This window comes from Doryrhamphus excisus, linkage group LG6 (genome assembly GCF_037039965.1).
Source record: "Doryrhamphus excisus strain RoL-2023G ecotype Guam linkage group LG6, RoL_Dexc_Guam_v1.1, whole genome shotgun sequence".
NCBI classification, from domain to species: Eukaryota; Metazoa; Chordata; class Actinopteri; order Syngnathiformes; family Syngnathidae; genus Doryrhamphus; species Doryrhamphus excisus.
In genome coordinates, this window is record NC_136362.1 from 1,143,626 (window position 1) to 1,167,240 (window position 23,615).

At 42.8% G+C, this 23,615-nt stretch overlaps 1 protein-coding gene across 2 annotated transcripts; it reads right to left on the minus strand.

Moving 5' to 3' along the window:
* Positions 1 to 177: 177 nt before the first annotated feature.
* On the minus strand, positions 178 to 23,552 carry aass (aminoadipate-semialdehyde synthase). Of its 2 annotated transcripts, XM_078791078.1 has the most exons (25): positions 23,283 to 23,552; positions 21,859 to 22,093; positions 21,617 to 21,793; positions 16,881 to 16,965; positions 16,740 to 16,807; positions 16,520 to 16,666; positions 16,369 to 16,447; positions 14,518 to 14,645; positions 14,275 to 14,423; positions 13,640 to 13,762; positions 13,412 to 13,523; positions 11,972 to 12,031; positions 10,987 to 11,054; positions 10,413 to 10,424; positions 7,017 to 7,138; positions 4,674 to 4,803; positions 4,498 to 4,608; positions 2,647 to 2,755; positions 2,398 to 2,538; positions 2,171 to 2,338; positions 2,005 to 2,097; positions 1,826 to 1,941; positions 1,623 to 1,711; positions 1,370 to 1,546; positions 178 to 1,293 (listed from the first exon to the last, which is right to left on the minus strand). In XM_078791078.1, exons 2-25 carry the CDS (start codon positions 22,075 to 22,077, stop codon positions 1,175 to 1,177), a joined length of 2,802 nt encoding a protein of 933 aa, XP_078647204.1. In that variant the 5' UTR covers positions 22,078 to 22,093; positions 23,283 to 23,552; the 3' UTR covers positions 178 to 1,174. The 2 variants fall into 2 exon arrangements, with proteins under 2 accessions (XP_078647204.1, XP_057943484.2); XM_058087501.2 differs by lacking the exon at positions 10,413 to 10,424 and having other exon boundaries at positions 23,283 to 23,551.
* Positions 23,553 to 23,615: the final 63 nt, after the last annotated feature.

Below are 23,615 nucleotides of genomic sequence, written 5' to 3' on the forward strand. Positions count from 1 at the left end.
CTGTAATTAGCACATAAAAAGTTCTTACAATTTCACTTTTTAAAAAATAACGTGAAAAGAATTTCACGTCGGCTTCAGACAAAAACAGCTAAAAATATCAACAAGATGATCTGCTTTTTGGGTCTTTAAAAATCAGCACAAGATGCGATGTCAAAGCAATCAGATCCTAACTATACGTTTATTCACATATTTTATTATTGATATGGCGTTCACAACACTGCAACTCTGTGCACATGGAAGACAAAGCAAATGATTCAAACCTAGGTGGGCGGTTAAAAAAAACATCCTTGGGAGTGCCTACTCGGCAAACATAAAAACTAATAACCAAAAAAATAAAGTATTTGTGACCTTTGTGCTGTCTTAAAAAGGTGCCGTTTTCCAAAAATATAACAACAGCACCAGCGACTAGCATAACCATTGTGCAGTCGTTTAACCCGGAAGGGGGCGTGATATTTATTGCTGTCAATCACTCACAGCTCGTGCACACGCACATAGGCTAACATAGCTTAATCAGCTAACGTTATCAACAAGCTAGCAGTTACGTCTGACAACTCGCGAGCTATTCTGTACACGAAACGAGAAGTCAAAAAGTAGTGCAAACGTTGTAGCTGCTTCCAAAATAAAGGGCTTTAAAAATATTCCATTCGTTTTGACGCGGTAAAATTTCCCAAACACTATTTTGTTACCGTCATGATAAGCGATACATTCAGTGAGCTAGCGTTACTAGCTAGACTTTGTTAAATAGCACTCATTAGCCGACAACCATTGAGTATGGCTAGCGTTTCTGGATAATAACAAACCGTTTTTTGTCTTTTAAATTAGAACTACAATAGTGAAATACATTACGTCTTTCCGCTTTGTCAGACATTTCCTTGCACGAGCTATGTGGGGGCGTGGCTTGAGTGCTTCAAAGCAGGAAGAGGCGGGTGCACCGTGGACTGGTCGCCAGCCAATCACAAGGCACCAAGTACAGACAGCACCTTTTAGTATCAGCAGTGACCTTTCAACTTTGAATTCAAGCAGCAGCCTTCATTTTATTCATAACATTTAAACACTATTATTTTTTTAACTGTTTAGATTTGCTGTTCCCCTAGTAAAGATGCTTATTGCCGTGATTTGGATGTGTAAAAGATTTGCAGTAGTTGAATTAAAAAAAAAAAACGTTAAGCGCTGGTTACTCCAGCAGGGTGCTGGCGTTCATGACGTGCAGACCCTCGTCCTTCAAGCGCGCCAACACCGGCACGTAGAACTCCTTGGTCATGGGGAGCACGATTCCCTTGGATCTGATCTCACCTGGAAAGACGGGCGCGTTTGTAATGTGTAACGTGCAGTAAGCATCGAGAAACATTTTAAATCGGGCGTGACTGACCGTCCAGGATCATGCGTGCGCTGATGGCTGCCGGGTATCCGACCGTTTTAGCCATGGCGGAGAAGCCGCCGATGTCTCCGTACACGACTAGGCTGATGTGCTTGGTCTCTAGCTCCCCTGTAGGGTGGCGAAGACCCAAGTCGCTTCTGAGGACGATCATGTCTCGTTCGCCGTCGCCTGTAAAAGCGGGACGCGTCACACATTGAGTAGCACGCCGCGTGGACGCCGCGTGGACGTGAGTGTTTTTCCTCACTGAAGGAGAGTTTAGCTTCCAGATGTTTGCTCAGTGCCATCAGGACGCTGTCGGCATGAGGAACCGGCTCATCGCTCAGCATCCCAAACCTACGCACGCAATATGTAAACACATTCCATCATCAATAAATACACGATAGCGTGCGGTACATGCCGCGCTAACGTTACAGTCCGCCTGCAATCAACTACTGTCTTCATTCTCACCATCTCAGACAGTCCATTTTATTCTCGTCATGGCCGACGCGGTCCAACACGGCGGCCTCAAACGCATCATGGGCGATGGCGGAGTCCACAGACATCACATGACACAGCAGCTCTTTCTATGGACACAAATACATGAAGAAACTACAGGAAAAGTGTCGCCATGGACGCCATGGACTTACCCACGTGACCGTCGAGGAACCCTGCAGCATTGGACACGGATCGCTGTTGATCAGACCCAACTTGACGAAACCACTCATAGCGCTCGAGAAGCCCTGCGTTACACCGCCACAGGTCACCACGACCGCTTTAAGTGCAACAGGAAGTGTGTGTGTTTTGCTAGCTCACCTTGTAGCGTAAAGTTCCTCTGAGCAGCGTGTGCACCTTCTGGATGCCGTACAGTTCTGCGTATTTGGTGCTGTCCCGGTTGGGATAACCTTCCAAGTTGAATCCGGGGAAGAAATCCAACGGGGCCGTGGCGTCCAGCAGGGCGCCCCCTTGTGGGATACTCACAATCTGACAGACACACTTATGTTACTTAATAAATAAGGCGTTGTTGTCGGCGGCGTGTGTACCTTGTTGTCTCGCAGGAAGAGGGCGGGGCTGATGGTGTTGTTGAGAACGCCGTACGGACTCCAGCTGAACTTGTAGCGAAGAGGATTGTCGGAACACTCGGGAGCGGGGAGTCCTCCGCAGAAGGAAACGTACGATTCCACCTGCGGCGCAACGCACACAAACACAAAAGGCAACATGCACTCATTGTGTGACGATACAATTGATTCTAGTTCACTTGTGTGTGTGTGTGTGTGTGTGTGTGCGCTCACTGTGCAGCCGTCAGCTTTAGCTTGATCAATACACTCCATGGCCAACATGTGATCAATACCTGGATCTAGTCCCATCTCATTGACGATGGTGATGCCTGCTTCCACCGCACTAAGACACACACACACACACACACACGCACACACATATATATATATACACGTATATATATATATATATAAGATTTTATTTCAATGTACTGCAGTTAAAAATATGCACCCCTAAATTAAATTAATTTAAAAAAATTATGTAAATAATTGTTAATCATCAAAATATAAATGTAAAAAAATTAATTAATTATGCAAATGATTGTTAACAAATCAAAAGTGATGGCTGATTTTTATTTTATTTTTTATTCTCAATAAAACAAATTGTTAGTTTTGTAAGTTTCAAGTGATTTCAGTAAGAATTGTGGGATTTTCTTTCTTTAACTGAGAGGCACCAACAATTTTGTCCATCTGTGTAAGTGTGACTATTTTTTAATAATTAATAAAAACTTAAACTATTTTAAAATATAAATGTAAAAAATGTAATTAAAAAATAATGCAAATAATTGTTAATCAACAATTCAAGTGATGGCTGATTTTTATTTTATTTTTTATTCTCAATAAAACAAATTGTTAGTTTTGTAAGTTTCAAGTGATTTCAGTAAGAATTGTGGGATTTTCTTTCTTTAACTGAGAGGCACCAACAATTTTGTCCACGTGTGTAAGTGTGACTATTTTTTAATAATTAATTTAAAAATTAATTTAACTAATTTAAAATATAAATGTAAAATATAAATGTAAATTATTTAAATTAATTAAAAAAATAATGCAATTAATTGTTAAACAATTCAAAAGTGAAGGCTGATTTTGATTTTTTTAAATTCTCAATACAATAGAATATATTTTTAATAATTAATAAAAAAAAATATTTTACTAATTTAAAATTTAATTTTACTAATTTAAAATTTTATAAAAAATATTAATTAATTTAAATAAATTATTAAATTGATTGTTTAATTCTCAATATTTTTTATTTATTGTTACTTTTGTAAGTTTCAAGTGATTTCAGTAAGAATTGTGGGACTTTCTTTCTTTAACTGAGAGGCACCAACAATTTTGTCCACGTGTGTAAGTGCGACTGTTTTTTGATAATTAATTTAAAAATTAATTTAACTACTTTAAAATATAAATGTAAAAAAAAATGTAATTATTTAAATTAATTAAAAAAATAATGCAATTAATTGTTAAACAATTCAAAAGTGAAGGCTGATTTTGATTTTTTTTATTCTCAATAAAATTGAATTTATTTTTTATAATTAATTAAAAAATTAATTTTACTAATTTAAAATGTAATTTTACTAATCTAAAATTAAAAAAATAATAATTAATTTAAATAAATTATTAAATTGATTGTTTAATTCTCAATATTTTTTTATTTATTGTTACTTTTGTAAGTTTCAAGTGATTTCAGTGAGAATTGTGGGATTTTCTTTTTTTAACTGAGGGGCACCGACAATTTTGTCCACGTGTGTAAGTGTGACTATTTTTTAAAAATAATTAATTAAAAAATGTATTTAACTACTTAAAAAAATAAAAATTAAATTATTTAAATTAATTTTAAAAAATTAATGCAAATAATTGTTAATCAACAATTAAAAAGTGATGGCTGATTTTGATTGTTTAATTCTCAATACATTTTATTTGTTACTTTTGTAAGTTTCAAGTGATTTCAGTAAGAATTGTGGGATTTTCTTTCTTTAAATGAGAGGCACCGACAATTTTGTCCACGTGTGTGACTTTTTTTTTTTTTATTAAAAAAATTTAACTGCTCTTAAAAATAAATAAAAAAAAAATTAAATTAATTACCTGCCGTGCAGCTCCTTCATAGCAGGACTCAGGTAGCTGGCGGTCACCATGTTGACCTTCCTGTCAATGCAGTGTTTGGCCACTAGTGGGTGCAGCGTATAAGGCAGCAGGCTGCGGCGGGAGAAGAGCGACCAATGAAGACAAGGATCCTAAGTCCTAAGTCCTTAAATGGGTACCTGATGACCAGGTCGTGGTCTTTGATCAATGAGTTGAGGTGAGCCTCCTGGCTGCTGACGTCCAGCATGATGGGGACGGTGTTGGGATATCTGGCCGAGAGATCCTGCGCCTGCTTCATGATCACCGAGGCTGGAGTAAAAAAAAAAAAACAACATCACTCAGCGACTTTTACGTATCTCGTAATCTCGGTGCAATTTCTTGCTATATGATGCAATTCAACATGATGCAAATAAGCAAAATTTAAAAATGGAATTCAGTATGATTCTACAATAAGTATTTGGCTTTATTCCTTCTAGGCCAGGGGTCTCAAACTCAATTTACTTGGGGGCCACTGGAGCTCGGGTCTGGGTGACACTGGGCCGCATCAGGTTTTCCAAAAAAAAAAAAAAAATTTTTTATTAAAAATATAAAAAAAAAATAACTTTGCTTTGGTTCCAATTTTCTACAATAAAAGCTCTGATAAAACATTCCACTGTTCTCAAATATCTTATTTTTATTTTTCTACACAAAATAAGATGAAAAATAAATAAACAAATCAAGAATTAAAAAATCCATCAATCAGTAATAAATAAATAAATACAATAATAATAATAATAAAAGGGCAAATAATAAAAACTTAAGAAACCACATATACAGTGAAGAAAATAAGTATTTGAACACCCTGCTATTTTGCTATTTCTCCCACTTAGAAATCATGGAGGGGTCTGAAATTTTCATCGTAGGTGCATGTCCACTGTGAGAGAGATAAACTAAAAAGAAAAATCCAGAAATCACAATGCATGATTTTTTAACAATTTATTTGTGTGATACAGCTGCAAATAAGTATTTGAACACCTGAGAAAATGAATGTTAATATTTGGTACAGTAGCCTTTGTTTGCTATTACAGAGGTCAAACGTTTCCTGTAGTTTTTCACCAGGTTTGCACACACTGCAGGAGGGATCTTGGCCCACTCCTCCACACAGATCTTCTCTAGATCAGTCAGGTTTCTGGGCTGTCGCTGAGAAACACGGAGTTTGAGCTCCCTCCAAAGATTTTCGATTGGGTTCAGGTCTGGAGACTGGCTGGGCCATGCTAGAACCTTGATATGCTTCTTACGGAGCCACTCCTTGGTTTTCCTGGCTGTGTGCTTCGGGTCGTTGTCGTGTTGGAAGACCCAGCCACGACCCATCTTCAATGCTCTGACAGAGGGAAGGAGGTTGTTCCCCAAAATCTCACAATACACGGCCCCAGTCATCCTCTCTTTAATGCAGTGCACTCGTCCTGTCCCATGTGCAGAAAAACACCCCCAAAGCATGATGCTACCACCCCCATGCTTCACAGTAGGGATGGTGTTCTTCGGATTGTACTCTTCATTCTTCTTCCTCCAAACACGCTTATTGGAATTATGACCAAAAAGTTCTATTTTGGTCTCATCTGACCATAAAACTTTCTCCCATGACTCCTCTGTATCATCCAAATGGTCATATGCAAACTTAAGACGGGCCTTGACATGTGCTGGTTTAAGCAGGGGAACCTTTCGTGCCATGCATGATTTCACATCATGACGTCTTAGTGTATTACCTACAGTAACCTTGGAAACGGTGGTCCCAGCTCTTTTCAGGTCATTGACCAAGTCCTGTCGTGTAGTTCTGGGCTGATTCCTCACCTTTCTTAGAATCATTGAGACCCCACGAGGTGATATCTTGCATGGGGCTCCACTCCGATTGAGATTGACCGTCATGTTTAGCTTCTTCCATTTTCTAATGATAGCTCCAACAGTGGACCTTTTTTCACCAAGCTGCTTGGTAATTGCTCCGTAGCCCTTTCCAGCCTTGTGGAGGTGTACAATTTTGTCTCTGGTGTCTTTGGACAGCTCTTTGGTCTTCGCCATGTTACAAGTTAAAGTCTTACTGATTGTATGGGGTGGACAGGTGTCTTTATGCAGCTAACGACCTCAAACAGGTGCATCTGATTCAGGATGATACATGGAGTGCAGGTGGACTTCTAATGGGCAGACTAACAGGTCTTTCAGGGTCAGAATTCTAGATGATACACAGGTGTTCAAATACTTATTTGCAGCTGTATCACACAAATAAATTGTTAAAAAATCATGCATTGTGATTTCTGGATTTTTCTTTTTAGTTTATCTCTCTCACAGTGGACATGCACCTACGATGAAAATTTCAGACCCCTCCATGATTTCTAAGTGGGAGAAATAGCAAAATAGCAGGGTGTTCAAATACTTATTTTCTTCACTGTAGTTGGTGGGTAGACAAATTATTTTTTTCAGATTAAAATGAACAAAGCATTATTAGAAGTTGAACAAGTTGAACAAAACGCCGCGGTAACGACCACACTCACCCACTGTCACCTGCGTCTTGTCATTCCGGGTCAGGTATTCCACCACGGGTGTGGAGACGTACCCCGTGCCCAGCAACAGAACTCGCTTCATCCCGCTTTTCTCCATGATCTGAGACTTCTCTCTGGCGGAGTCGCAAAGAAGACACGAAGACATAAACATGGTGGTTGTGAGGATTGTGATTTGTGTGCAATTTCATCATTTGACTTCATTCATTTTTTTGTCCAGGCCTGATTCATTCATTTATTTTGTTTAATAATTTAAATAAATTACATTTAAATAAATTACATTTAAATAAATTACATTTAAATAAATTATTTAAATTATTTAATTGATTAATTAATTCACAATAAATTTGTATTTATTGTCACTTTTGTAAGTTTCACGTGATTTCAGAGAGAATTGTGGGATTTTCTTTCTTTAACTGAGGGGCACCAACAATTTTGTCCACGTGTGTGTGACTATTTTTTTTAATAATTAATTTAAAAATGTATTTAACTACTTTAAAAATAAATTTAAAAAATAAATTTAAATTAATTTTAAATAATTAATGTCAATAATTGTTAATCAACAATTCAAAAGTGATGGCTGATTTTGATTTTGTGTGTAAGTGTGACTATTTTTTTTATTTAAAAATTAATTTAACTACTTTAAAAATAAACTTTAAAAAATGTATTCATTATTTAAATTAATTCAAAAAATTATGTAAATAATTGTTAATCAACAATTCAAAAGTGATGGCTGATTTTGATTTTGTGTGTAAGTGTGACTATTTTTTTAATTTAAAAATTAATTTAACTACTTTAAAAATAAACTTTAAAAAAATAATTCATTATTTAAATTAATTTTAAAAAATTATGTAAATCATTGTTAATCAACAATTCAAAAGTGATGGCTGATTTTGATTTTGTGTGTAAGTGTGACTATTTTTTTTATTTAAAAATTAATTTAACTACTTTAAAAATAAACTTTAAAAAAATTATTCATTATTTAAATTAATTTTAAAAAATTATGTATGATTGTTAATCAACAATTCAAAAGTGATGGCTGATTTTTATTGTTACTTTTTTTTACATTTTTATTGTTAAGTTTCAAGTGATTTCAGTGAGAGTTGTGGGATTTTCTTTCTTTAACTGAGGGGCACCGACAATTTTGTCCACGTGTGTAAGTGTGACTATTTTTTTTAATAATTAAAAAAATTTATTTAACTACTTTAAAATTAAATTAAAAAATTAAATTAATTATTTTAATTAATTTAAAAAAATAATGTAAATAATTGTTAATCAACCATTCAAAAGTGATGGCTGATTTTGATTTGAATTTTACTAATTTAAAATTAAAGAATTAATTAAAAAAATCAATTAATTTAAATAAATTATTGAAAATTAGAAATGGATTGATTGATTGTTTAATTCTCAATAAATTTTTATTTATTGTTACTTTTGTAAGTTTCAAGTGATTTCAGTGAGAATTGTGGGATTTTCTTTCTTTAACTGAGGAGCACCAACAATTTTGTCCACGTGTGTAAGTGTGACCTTTGGTGTTCCACCACCAGCCGCCCCCCCTGCCCCCCACTTTGCTGTGCGCTAATTGGATACGACAAGCAGCAGCAGGTCTGACTGGAGCCTCCCGCTCATCCTAATTAAAAAAGCAAAGAAAAGACCAAGACGAGAAGACGTTTTTCATATCCGAAGGAGGAAAACTCAATCAGGGGATTAAAAAGATTTGCTGGCTTGTCTGCAAAAACTAGAAGATCAATTAGTCTTAAGACAATAGTCAATAAGTCTTAAGACGCGGCCTACATAGGAGAAGGAAAAAGCAGAAGAAGAATGATAATCATCTCATGAGTGGACGCTCATTTAGCCGCAACCTGAGAAAGTAATCAGGTTAAGATCAAATGGAGCAAATAATAAGTGAAAAAAGATGGAAAAAAAGACAAAAAAAGATAGAAAAAAGGAAAAATACATGGAAAACAAAGACAAATGTGAGAGGAAAAATAAAGAAGAAAATTAATTTAATTTTTCCTTTTTAAAAAAAATATATTTTTTTCCTTTTTCATTCTAGAACAGGGGTCTCAAACTCAATTTACTTGGGGGCCACTGGAGCTAGGGTCTGGGCGAGGCTGGCCCGCATCAGCCCCCCCCCCAAAAAAACGCATTTATTAAAAACAGAAAAATATACAAACTTTTTCAGTGCTTTGGTTCCGATTTTCTACAATAAAAGCGCTGATAAAACATTCCACTGTTCTCAAATATCTTACTTTTTATTTTTCTACACAAAATAAGATGAAAAATAAATAAACAAATCAAGAATAAAGAAAATAAATTAGTAATGAATAAATAAATATAATAATAATAAAAGGGCAAATAATAAAAACTTAAGAAACCACATATAGTTGGTGGGTAGACAAATTATTTTTTTCAGATTAAAATGAACAAAGCATTATTAGAGCCCTGTAGACATGACAAAACACGACTATAGTCACATTTATACTCTTTTTATTTACAACATATTGCGCAACTGCAGGCTAACTCGCAAACTAGAGAGCTAGCGACCTAAACGGTAGCCTCCAAGTTATTTCCTTTCAACTTAAAAAAGTCAAAAACTTACCACTTCCACACGGATAGGGAGAATAACTATTAACAGTTATTTAACCTTTAACATGAACATTAATCAAACGTAATAATTTTTTCTGGGTACATGATACCATACAGCATCCATATCAAACTCGCGCGGGCCGCACTAACATTAAACTTTCATATCAAGGCGGGGGCCTCAAACTAGTGTCCTGCGGGCCACATTTGAGACCCCTGTTTTAGAAAAAAAAAAGATATCGTCAATAAGCAAGACAGATTTTCCGCCAGATATGCTCATGCCAGAATAAAAATGCAATATAAAATATTAATAATTAATGTTAGCCGATGTAAACGTCACAGGAGTCCTTGCGTGAGTACTCTCTGCGGCATCAATCAATATAACAGGGAAAGTTAGCTTCACGTTTCAGCGGAAGCAGAATACTACGACGTCAAACGCCCACTTTCACGCTCACGTGCACTTAGCACAAAGACGGACTTGACAAAAGGAAGTGGACCGAGGGGGGCGGGCTTCTTGGCACAACACCACAATCAGGGGCGGGACTTCCAGCGGGAAAGTAAACTAGCCGACTAGCAAGCAACTTGAACAACAAACACTGTTTGAGAGCTCCTAGAGGTGGACCGTGACTAAAAGTGTACATTCACTTTTATTTGACATTTTAAACCAACCGCTAATACCCGTCGTACTACTGCTACTTTGTTCCCATTATGAAATTATGATATTTCAGCATTAGCTGACAAGCTATGAATGTGCACGTCCACCTCTATTAGCGTCAACAGGGTGTGACAAAAAAGACGTGTTACCTGTCGTATAATCTTCTCACACACACACAAACAAACACACACACACCATTGAGAGAAGTCACTTTCACAAACAAGTTAAACAGTCCAAAACAATACTCAGGTGGTCCTCGTATGTAATACTGTTAAGTATCGCCATTACCATTACACATACAGAAAACAATTTTAAATAAAGTTCATTCAAAAGGTTACGTTTACCTCGGTTGAGGAAGTGATTGTTCCCACCTTTCTGAGTTACTTCCTGGTTGTGTTCCCGCCCTCCAGCGTCTGCCTTTGTTTCGATGAACTAAGCCAAAAAATGGCGCCAAATAAATTTTGTTTACGGAAGTGAGGCACGCTATTGAAGTGGAGAAATAACAAGCAAAACGCAGAGACGGATATCGACATTTTTTTGTCTTAAATTTAACAGCGCTGACGGTCTCTCCAGTATGCAAGACAACCACAGGGATACAAAAGTAAGGAATTGTGTTATTCTGAATGGTATTTTTTCTTTTAGCAGCATAACATCGTAGGTACGCACCGAGGACCACCTGTACTCCTCCCCTTTCTTTTAAAGTCAACAAGTTTTTGGTCTTACCTCTTTTCTCTAAGCTTCTCGATGTATTCAAACTTTGACGTCAGGGCTCCGTTTGAGGTGATTACCGCCTGAATGCAACAACAAAATCATTCAGTATGTTATCTTAAATGGCCACTCATCTACTGAGCGATTAGTTAGCAAGTAAGTCGCTGGCATTTTTGCCGTTTAATATTTACACATGGCGTATGTAGTTTTTTTAGACATTTGTAATTCATGAACTACAAACGCAAACACTGCCTCCCCGAGCTGCTTTCTATTTTTAACCACTCCTTTAACTGGTCACGTGACGAGCCTGTGATACAGCCATGCTAGTTCATGCTAGCCACGTCTCCCCGAGCCGGTTAAAAAACTTTTCAATCTACTTTTTTAGTGGTTGCGGTTGATAAAAGTCATGTTTACGCGAAGGCAGCATCACCGCGTTGCCCTGAACGCTTCAAGGTCTCCGCTGTACACGAGCGTGCGGAAGAGGAACCAGCATTTCCTGTCTGTATACTTTCACAATAAAAGCATGTATTGAAGAAAGCGCCGATTACGCTACAATGCATACTGAGAGGAAATAGACTCCATCAAAATAAAAACACCAGTGTAAAAATAGCTAGAATTTTTGGATCTTAATGGGGTTTTAAGTAGAGCTACAATATGCAAAATAAAGAAGTGGGAGTGTTTATTTATTTAAGACAACCATTCAGGTGAAATAGGCTGTTCATATAAAGTTCATATAAAATTCATAACTGCATAACATAACTGACAATGGCAGTCACTGCAAATAACTTTTTGTTAAGGAACATTAGACATATAAAGCATTGGAAGTTTGAATGAGCGCAAGAAGGGAAGCTGCTGGGATACCGCCTCCGTTTCACGTTTGCTTACCGACTGGATTTCAAATGAGCCACATCAGGTTGGAGCGTGTCGACTCCAGAACCACACAAGTTAAAGTGCTTGGATTCTGTTCTAGAGGGAGAAGTGGACCGAGTGGAGGACTTACGTCTCGGACTTGAGGGCTGAAGTCTTCCTCCTCCAGAGGTCTGCTGGCGTCTGAGGGCAGCTGAGGGGGACAATGTTGGGACTCAATATTCATTCCTTCCTTCCTTCCTTCCTTCATTCATTCCTCAACCCTGCCCTCGACTTGTCCAATTGCCTCTGTCCTTCCTTCCTTCCTTCCTTCCTTCCTTCCTCAACCCTGCCCTCGACTGGTCCAATTCCTTCCTTCCTTCCCTCTTCCTTCCTCAACCCTGCCCTCGACTGGTCCAATTGCGTCCTTCCTTCCTTCCTACCTTCCTTCCTTCCTTCCTCAACCCTGCCCTCGACTGGTCCAATTGTGTCCTTCCTTCCTTCCTCAACCCTGCCCTTGACTGGTCTACTTGTGTCTTTCCTTCTTTCCTTCCTTCCGCCCTTCCTTCCTTCCTTCCGCCTTTCCTTCCTCAATCCTGCCCTCAACTGGTCCACTTGCATCCATCCGTCCTTCCTTCCTTCCTTCTCTCCCTTCCTTCCTTCCTGTCTCAACCCTGCCCTCGACTGGTCCACTTGCGTTCTTCCTTCCTTCTCTCCTTTCCTTCCTCCCTTTTCTCCCTTCCTTCCTTCCTGTCTCAACCCTGCCCTCGACTGGTCCAATTGCGTCCTTCTTTCCTTCCTCAACCCTGCCCTCGACTGGTCCACTTGCGTCCTTCCTTCTTTCCTTCTCTACCTTCCTTCCTTCCTTCCTTCCTGTCTCAACCCTGCCCTCGACTTGTCCAATTGCATCCTTCCTTCCTTCCTTCCTTCCTTCCTTCCTTCCTTCCTTCCTTCCTTCCATCCTCAACCCTGCCCTCGACTGGTCCAATTGCGTCCTTCCTTCCTTCCTTCCTTCCTTCCTTCCTTCCTTCTTCAACCCTGCCCTCGACTGGTCTACTTGCGTCCTTCCTTCCTTCCTCAACCTTGCCCTCAACTGGTCCACTTGAGTCCTTCCTTCCTTCTCTTCCTTCCTTCCTTCTCTCCCTTCCTTCCTGTCTCAATCCTACCCTTGACTGGTCCACTTGAGTCCTTCCTTCCTTCCTTCTCTTCCTTCCTTCCTTCTCTCCCTTCCTTCCTGTCTCAATCTTGCCCTCGACTGGTCCACTTGCGTCTTTCCTTCCTTCTCTCCTTTCCTTCCTCCCTTCTATCCCTTCCTGTCTCAACCCTGCCCTCGACTGGTCGACTTGCGTTCTTCCTTCTCATCCTTCCTTCCTTCCTTTCTTCTCATCAAACTCTCCCTTCCTTCCTTCCTTTCTTCTCTCCCTTCCTTCCTTCTTTTCTTTCTTCACTCCCTTCCTTCTTTCTCTCCCTTCTTTTCCTTCCTTCTCTCCCATCCTTCCTTCTTGCACTTGGAATCATGGTAAGCCAACTCGTGGTTTGGCTTCTACGTGGAGGATCCAGCCTTGGCCTCCAGGAAAACATGGGAACATCATACCATCTCCCAGATGTAAGGAAACAGACGATCTCCAAAGTACTCGGTGGCCTCGATGGGCAGCTGAGCTGGAAGGTTGTCGATGGAACACATGAGGATGCCGTTGCCTTCCACACTGAAATCATCGCATTACAATCATTTCATTTGATGGAAAACACCGTCTGCATGTTGTAATCTATTTTTAGATTCATATGGATGGCAATAACAATTAGCTTATTAGCAATTAGCTACCTGTCATGGTCGATGTGCTGGTCGGCGTCGTACATGCAGAAAGGCTTGTCGATGGTCGTGCATTCGTTCATGAACTCGATGGAGCCTCCCGTGTCGGCGGATATGTCGCAGATGGCTAACAGTCTGTCAGCCAAAAAAGACCAGAAGTCGACATTAAAAAAAACAACTCTTCTACTCCTGATGTCCTCAAATGCAGCACAGCAGAGGATGGCGCTAAATGACTATAAGTTGTATTCAAAGTACTAAACTAGTGTTTAGCCGAATCAGCGTGAAAGTTGCTACAGATCTTTAGGGGGCTGACAACATGTCACGTGTCACACGAAAAACATGGCCGCCAACTAGCTAGCGAGCTAACTAGCTATGTTTATGCTAAACATCTTCATCAATTGATTGTCCAAAATAATTGAGCATTTGCTGAACGATGATACAACTTTGAGGCTTTGCGTATTACGTGGATGCTAGCATAGGACAAATAACATAGTGGGGGGCGGGGGGGGTCACATGACCGTAGCTTAACATTGAATAATAAAAAAAGTTATTACATAAACATAGAGTTGGTTGTAAAAGTATTCATACCCATGAGCAACACTTAATTTCTCGGCGTAGAACCAAGGAACGGTGCAGGGTGGTCTTACTTGTGAGGCAGCTGAGGCATCCCCTCGTTAGCCGGAGACGAGCTTTTGGACGGTCGCATCAGCTTCTGAGCGTCCAGCCGCCTGAGGAGTCGGGGGGTCTGGGGGTCCCAGTAAATGCCATTGATCAGGCAGTTTGTGTACGGCGCCACCTGCGAGGATGTTTGTGATGAACCGTTTGAACTTGCTGATTGACAGGAATGAGTGGAGTGGAGGAGGGGCACGGGGGAGAGGGGGGGGTCTCACGCTGGTCCTGAAGTGGGACGTGTAGAGCTCTGGGTGATTCTCGTACTCCATGGGGTCGTAGATGCCGTCGCTCTTCCTCATCAGGTGGTGGTGGCGACTCAGCACGGTGGCGTACACTTTGGTCATGTCTAAAACGACAACAGGGGTTGGTGACCCCAACGTGATCCAGTCTAGCGGGTTTGTGGGAGACAACAGACACTTTGGCAATATGTATATTCATATTTCATGTCCTTATTAGGTGCTTTTATTGGCAATGTTTTTCCCGGGGCGTCGCTCTCACTGTCTGCTAGCATGAATATTTGCCTGCTAATATACGGTTTAAAAATGTAGCCATATAAACTCCTTAAACACATAAAGTTGGTCAATAGGGCCAACAGGAAGTAGAAATCAACCAAAAATAAAACAAGCAGTAAACATGGCGTCAGTGTAAGTACGCAAGTAGACCAGTCAAGGACAGGGTTGAGATGGCAAGGAAGGAAGGAAGGATGCAAGTGGACCAGTCAAGGACAGGGTTGAGATGGCAAGGAAGGAAGGAAGGATGCAAGTGGACCAGTCGAGGGCAGGACTGAGATGGCAAGGAAGGAAGGAAGGAAGGAAGGATGAAAGTGGACCAGTCGAGGGCAGGACTGAGATGGCAAGGAAGGAAGGAAGGAAGGAAGGATGAAAGTGGACCAGTCGAGGGCAGGACTGAGACGACAAGGAAGGAAGGAAGGAAGGACGCAAGTGGACCAGTCGAGGGCAGGGTTGAGACGACAAGGAAGGAAGGAAGGAAGAAAGGAAGGAAGGACGCAAGTGGACCAGTCGAGGGCAGGGTTGAGACAACAAGGAAGGAAGGATGTAAGTGGACCAGTCGAGCGCAGGGTTGAGACGACAAGGAAGGAAGAAAGGAAGGAAGGTAGGACGCAAGTGGACCAGTCGAGGGCAGGGTTGAGACGACAAGGAAGGAAGGAAGGACGCAAGTGGACCAGTCGAGGGCAGGGTTGAGACGACAAGGAAAGAAGGAAGGAAGGAACGAAGGAAGGAACAAAGGATGCAAGTGGACCAGTCGAGAGCAGGGTTGAGATGACAAGGAAGGAAGGAAGGAACAAAGGACGCAAGTGGACCAGTCGAGGGCAGGGTGGAGACGACAAGGAAGGAAGGATGCAAGTGGACACGTCGAGGGCAGGGTGGAGACGACAAGGAAGGAAGAAAGGAAGGACGCAAATGGACAGGTCGAGAGCAGGGTTGAGACGGCAAGGAAGGAAGGAAGGAAGGAACAAAGGACGCAAGTGGACCAGTCGAGGGCAGGGTTGAGACGACAAGGAAGGGAGGAAGGAAGGATGCAAGTGGACCAGCCGAGGGCAGGGTTGAGATGAGAAGGAAGGAAGGAAGGAAGGACGCAAGTGGACCAGTCGAGAGCAGGGTTGAGACGACAAGGAAGGAAGGAAGGAAGGACACAAGTGGACCAGTCGAGGGCAGGGTTGAGACGACAAGGAAGGAAGGAAGGAAGGATGCAAGTGGACCAGTCGAGGGCAGGGTTGAGACGACAAGGAAGGAAGGAAGGAAGGACACAAGTGGACCAGTCGAGGGCAGGGTTGAGACGACAAGGAAGGAAGGAAGGAAGGATGCAAGTGGACCAGTCGAGGGCAGGGTTGAGACAACAAGGAAGGAAGGAAGGAAGGAAGGATGCAAGTGGACCAGTCGAGGGCAGGGTTCAGACAACAAGGAAGGAAGGAAGGATGCAAGGGGACCAGTCGAGGGCAGGGTTGAGACGGCAAGGAAGGAAGGAAGGAAGGAAGGAAGGAAGGAAGGAAGGTGTAGGCGAGTTCCGTTGTGGCGCTTGTGTCCATCACGTGATCACATGACACGTACCCCCAGTCTGACAGACATCCTTCAGCTCGTGAGGCTCCACGTATTCCACAGGAAGCTCGTTGATGATGTCCTGTGCTCCCTGCGGAGAGCAAAGGACACTACAGCGCGTGTTTGATTCCAAGCGTGCGTGCGTGCGTGCGTGCGGACATACCTTGGACACGTTGCCGGTCCCCGTGAAGCAGAAGGTGACGGGTCCGATGGATTTGGGCATGAGTCCCATGGAGATCTCGTAGCCGCAGTCCCTGACGGCCTGGATGGCCTGGCTGACGTTGCGGTAGTTGTGAGCCATGCCGATGTGCTGGCGGCAGAACACAGCGAGCGTTACGCCGGCATCACGCTACTCGCGTTCTTTTATTTGTGCTGCGCGTTACCATGAAGGGAGTGTGGTGGCCCAGCGCCAGGAAGCGAAGACCCAAACCGTGCAAGATGTTGATCATGCCTGAAGAAAGAAATCGATGAAATGATTGAAGTCGGAGTCAAGGAGCCGAGAGTGGATATTGATGACCGTGTACCTGCGACGCCCGCCCACTGTCCAAACGCTACGATGCGGTAGCCGTTAGCGTCCACCATCTTCTCGTAGTCGATCAGGCGAACCTCCTGAAAGGAAAATGGAACGCATCCCTCGTTTATCACTGCTAATAAGTGATAAGTGAATTTATGCTAAGTACAATTCCTTATTTATAAATGGAGTATGTTTGTAGTTAGCATTGAAAACCTGCTTATTATGGGATGCCATCGAGGGCAGAGTTGAGATAACAAGGAAGGAAGGAAGGAAGGATGCAAGTGGACCAGTCAAGGGCAGGGTTGAGGAAGGAAGGAAGGACGGAAGGAAGGATGCAATTAGACCAGTCAAGGTCAGGGTTGAGGAAGGAAGGAAGGATGCAAGTGGACTAGTCGAGGGCAGAGTTGAGACAACAAGGAAGGAAGGAAGGAAGGACGGACGCAAGTGGACTAGTCGAGGGCAGAGTTCAGACAACAAGGAAGGAAGGAAGGACGCAAGTGGACTAGTCGAGGGCAGAGTTGAGACAACAAGGAAGGAAGGAAGGAAGGACGCAAGTGGACTAGTCGAGTGCAGAGTTGAGACAACAAGGAAGGAAGGAAGGAAGGACACAAGTGGACTAGTCGAGGGCAGAGGTGAGACAACAAGGAAGGAAGGAAGGACGCAAGTGGACCAGTTGAGGGCAGGGTTGAGGAAGGAAGGAAGGGCGGAAGGAAGGAAGGATGCAATTAGACCAGTCAAGGGCAGGGTTGAGGAAGGAAGGACGCAAGTGGACTAGTCGAGGGCAGAGTTGAGACAACAAGGAAGGAAGGAAGGAAGGACGGACGCAAGTGGACTAGTCGAGGGCAGAGTTCAGACAACAAGGAAGGAAGGAAGGACGCAAGTGGACTAGTCGAGGGCAGAGTTGAGACAACAAGGAAGTAAGGAAGGATGCAAGTGGACTAGTCGAGGGCAGAGTTGAGACAACAAGGAAGGAAAGAAGGAAGGAAGGACACAAGTGGACTAGTCGAGGGCAGGGTTGAGGAAGGAAGGAAGGGCGGAAGGAAGGATGCAATTAGACCAGTCAAGGGCAGGGTTGAGGAAGGAAGGACGCAAGTGGACTAGTCGAGGGCAGAGTTGAGACAACAAGGAAGGAAGGAAGGAAGGACGGACGCAAGTGGACTAGTCGAGGGCAGAGTTCAGACAACAAGGAAGGAAGGAAGGACGCAAGTGGACTAGTCGAGGGCAGAGTTGAGACAACAAGGAAGTAAGGAAGGATGCAAGTGGACTAGTCGAGGGCAGAGTTGAGACAACAAGGAAGGAAAGAAGGAAGGAAGGACACAAGTGGACTAGTCGAGGGCAGGGTTGAGGAAGGAAGGAAGGGCGGAAGGAAGGATGCAATTAGACCAGTCAAGGGCAGGGTTGAGGAAGGAAGGAAGGACGCAAGTGGACTAGTCGAGGGCAGAGTTGAGACAACAAGGAAGGAAGGAAGGAAGGAAGGACGGACGCAAGTGGACTAGTCGAGGGCAGAGTTCAGACAACAAGGAAGGAAGGAAGGACGCAAGTGGACTAGTCGAGGGCAGAGTTGAGACAACAAGGAAGGAAGGAAGGAGGCAAGTGGACTAGTCGAGGGCAGAGTTGAGACAACAAGGAAGGAAGGAAGGACGCAAGTGGACTAGTCGAGTTCAGAGTTCAGACAACAAGGAAGGAAGGAAGGACACAAGTGGACTAGTCGAGGGCAGAGTTGAGACAACAAGGAAGGAAGGAAGGACACAAGTGGACTAGTCGAGTGCAGAGTTGAGACAACAAGGAAGGAAGGAAGGAAGGAAGGACGGACGCAATTGGACAAGTCGAGGGCAGGGTTGAGGAAGGAAGGGAGAAGGATGGACGGACGGACGATGCAAGTGGACCAGTTGAGGGCAGGGTTGAGGAAGGAAGGAAGGAAGGAAGGACGCAAGTGGACTAATCGAGGGCAGAGTTGAGAAAACAAGGAAGGAAGGAAGGACGGATGCAAGTGGATCAGGCTGGATCAGTCGATCAGGCGAACCTCCTGAAAGGAAAATGGAACGCATCCCTCGTTTATCACTGCTAATAAGTGATAAGTGAATTTATGCTAAGTACAATTCCTCATTTATAAATGGAGTATGTTTGTAGTTAGCATTGAAAACCTGCTTATTATGGGATGCCATCGAGGGCAGAGTTGAGACAACAAGGAAGGAAGGAAGGACACAAGTGGACTAGTCGAGTGCAGAGTTGAGACAACAAGGAAGGAAGGAAGGACGCAAGTGGACTAGTCGAGGGCAGAGTTGAGACAACAAGGAAGGAAGGAAGGAAGGACGGACGCAATTGGACAAGTCGAGGGCAGGGTTGAGGAAGGAAGGGAGAAGGAAGGACGGACGGACGCAAGTGGACCAGTTGAGGGCAGGGTTGAGGAAGGAAGGAAGGATGCAAGTGGACTAGTCGAGGGCAGAGTTGAGACAACAAGGAAGGAAGGAAGGACGCAAGTGGACTAGTCGAGTGCAGAGTTCGGACAACAAGGAAGGAAGGAAGGACGCAAGTGGACTAGTCGAGTGCAGAGTTGAGACAACAAGGAAGGAAGGAAGGACGCAAGTGGACTAGTCGAGGGCAGAGTTGAGACAACAAGGAAGGAAGGAAGGAAGGAAGGAAGGACGGACGCAATTGGACAAGTCGAGGGCAGGGTTGAGGAAGGAAGGGAGAAGGAAGGATGGACGGACGACGCAAGTGGACCAGTTGAGGGCAGGGTTGAGGAAGGAAGGAAGGAAGGAAGGAAGGACGCAAGTGGACTAATCGAGGGCAGAGTTGAGAAAACAAGGAAGGAAGGAAGGACGGATGCAAGTGGATCAGGCTGGATCAGTCGATCAGGTGAACCTTCTGAAAGGAAAATGGAACGCATCCCTCGTTTATCACTGCTAATAAGTGATAAGTGAATTTATGCTAAGTACAATTCCTCATTTATAAATGGAGTATGTTTGTAGTTAGCATTGAAAACCTGCTTATTATGGGATGCCATCGAGGGCAGAGTTGAGACAACAAACAAAGGAAGGAAGGAAGGACGTATTTGTATTCAAGTAAAAATTTTATATTAATCATTTACACGATTTCCTTTTTGGAATATTTCCCTTTTAAGATGAGAACCTACCAGATGACTAACCAAGCGTTATTTGCTTCTGAGCAGGTGGCGCTCAGGTAGCACACGTTAAGAGTTACTGTTGCTATGGCGACTCAACGTTCCCTTTCATGTCTTAAACAACACAGACACACACTTACATTTTTGTCAAGGTTTTTTTTTCACATTACTGGTCTAATTAGACTAATAGAGACAGTATCACACACACACACACACACACACACACACACAGCTTAATAAGTCAAAAGACTAAATAAGAATCTTTCACACACACAACCTTGATCCACTTATCATTCCGCTTCTCCGTGGAAAGCGTTGTGGCGTGATGGCGTCCATGAATGATGTACATGTACTTGATGGTTTGTTTACGTGTATTTTTGACTCCATGCTAATTCTAGTATCTCTTGTTAGTGTGCTACTTCCTGTCTTACGCCGGCTCTAATTTGATTTGAACAAAATGTGCAGTGTGTACAGATTACACACAAGCAGTCATGTCAAACCAGGTTTAATCCAGATCTGATTTGTCATCAAGCTAAATGCAACATGTACATTTGCAGTGATTGGTGACAAGAATCTTTTGCTGGATGTTTGCACGTGAGCAGATGATATAATGACAGAGATTAATCCAGATCTGAATCCGGATTTAATCCAGATTTGAATCCAGATTGAATGGAAATGCAAAATGTAAAAGTGCGACAGTTTGTGCAGAATCAAAAGATATAATATCAAGGTTAATCCAGATTTGAATTTGCATGTGAGCAGATGATATAAGGACAAACCGAGATTTGAATCCAGATCTAATCCAGATTTGAATCCAGATTGAATGGAAATGGAAAATATAAATGTGCACTGGATAGTGACTCAAATGTGCGACAATGTGTGCAGTATCAGAAGATATAATATCAAGGTTAATCCAGATCTGAGCCACATTTGTCACCAATGTAAATGCAACATTTGCAATGAATAGTGACAAGAATCTTTTGCTGGATGTTTGCACGTGAGCAGATGATATAATGACAAACCGAGATTAATCCAGATCCGATCCAGATTTGAATCCAGATTGAATGGAAATGCAAAATGTAAAAGTGCACTGGATAGTGACTCAAATGTGCGACAGTGTGTGCAGAATCAGAAGATATAATATCAAGGTTAATCCAGATCTGAACCACATTTGTCAGCAATGTAAATGCAACATGTACATTTGCAATGAATAGTGACAAGAATATTTTGCTGGATGTTTGCACGTGAGCAGATGATATAATGGCAAACCGAGATTAATCCAGATTTGAATCCAGATTTAACCCAGATTTGAATCCAGATTTAACCCAGATTGAATGGAAATGCAAAATGTAAACGTGCACTGTATGGCGACTGAAATGTGTGACATTGTGTGCAGAATCAGAAGATATAATATCAAGGTTAATCCAGATCTGAACCACATTTGTCAGCAATGTAAATGCAACATGTACATTTGCAATGAATAGTGACAAGAATATTTTGCTGGATGTTTGCACGTGAGCAGATGATATAATGACTTAATCCAGATCTAATCCAGATTTGAATGGAAACGCATGGAAACTCATTTCAAATAAAGAATAAAAGAGCATAACAAGATCGCTCACCTTCTTGAGGAGGTCATCCAGCAGCCCCATGTTGGCCTCCTGAGCCTTTATGGTATGGGAGAAGAAGGCGTACGTCTTCTTGGGAATCACTTTCTCCTCCGGCGGCCTCTTTACGCCGATGATCAGCGACGCCTCCGAGATGTCCTCCTGGATGACGGCGCCGGCTTTAGCGTAGAACTGAAAGCAGAAGAACCCGCGTTAGCTTGAAGCTATGACAAAGTAGTGACACCTTCTGAGCGAACCTTCTCGTGGATTGCCCTACGGTTGGATGGCTGGACCAGAACTTTGATGCCGTCCTGAGTCAGGTCTCGGACGTGGCGGGGGGCCAGGGGCGCCCTCCTCTCCCACGGGTTGATGTCCTCCCGACGTATGGCCATGATGGCTCTGTGGTGCTCATAGCGCCGTTGGTGCACCGGGAACCTCGGCTTCCTTCGGCCATTACGGCTGAGGAGTCGGAACATGACACAAACCTTCTGTCTGGAAAGCCCAAAGTAGTGTAGAGAAATATGGAGATGCTTAAATTCCGCTTCTTCCCCTTTAAGACAGTTTTTTCTAACACAGGGTCCTTGTGATGTCACTGTGAGGCGGATGTCCTTGTATGGGCGTGCATGGGTACAAGCTAAGTTCATTTATTCTGAGTGGAATAAATTAAAACACACAGTTTATGGAAAAGGCCGCACGGCGGGTGAGTGGTTAGCGTGCAGACCTCACAGCTAGGAGACCAGGGTTCAATTCCACCCTTGGTCATGCGTGGGTTTTCTCCGGGTACTTTCCTCCCACATCCCAAAAACATGCTAGGTTAATTAGCGACTCCAAATTGTCCATAGGTATGAATGTGAGTATGAATGGTTGTTTGTCTATATGTGCCCTGTGATTGGCTGGCGACCAGTCCAGGGTGTACCCCGCCTCTCGCCCGAAGACAGCTGGGATAGGCTCCAGCACCCCCCGCGACCCTCATGAGGAAAAGCGGTAGAAAATGAATGAATGAATGAGTTTATGGAAAAAGCGGCACGGCGGTCGAGTGGTTAGCACACAGACCTCACAGCTAGGAGACCAGGGTTCAATTCTGCCCTTGGAGTTTGCATGTTCTCCCCGTACATGCGTGGGTTTTCTCCGGGTACTCCGGTTTCCTCCCACATTCCAAAAAAAACATGCGAGGTTAATTAGCGACTCCAAATTGTCCATAGGTATGAATGTGAATGGTTGTTTGTCTATATGTGCCCTGTGATTGGCTGGCGAACAGTCCAGGGTGTACCCCGCCTCTCGCCTGAAGACAGCTGGGATAGGCTCCTTGTGAGGAAAAAGCGGTAGAAAATGAATGAATGAAAAATCCAAATTCCGGATTTATGGAAGTGCAGATTCTGGAAGATCTAGAAAGCTTTCAGTGCGGGTTAGTGTTATCTTGTGTCACAGAGTCCACATGTGATGCCAAGGAACAAAAATTAGCATAATAAGTCCCCTTTAAGTATGTGTGTAAGTACACACAAACACTACAGCAAAGTCATTATTTACATTCACGTGACTGTGAAGCCGGAAGCCGCGTTCCAACCTGTTGAAGGCACTGATTGATTTCCATGAACCGTTAAGGCGACTTTTAAATGAATTCCACGGAGTTTAAACTAAAATGAGTGAAAATTAAGCTAAGTGCTGTGTTGTTGCTAGTTACCTCTTCCCGGCGGCGTGGACGGCTCAAGTCTCACTGGTCAACTTCCGGTATCGGACGAGCACTTTCACAACAAACCTCGCCACAGGACCGACTACTTTCGGAGGGGAACCAACTCCCGGGGTGGGTTCGAGTCTCCACGTCGGACTCCAGTCGGAGAAATATGCCGGCGGTCCACTTGAGGTTTTAATGTCACTCAGAGGTGAGACCGTGGACAGACACCACGCACGAGCATGACCACTTTATCCGTTTCCGGTTTCAAGTTCAGAATAAAGCGTCACTGCTTCGCAGGTGAACGTAAACCATTTTTAAAATAACGTATACTCTTCATTTATA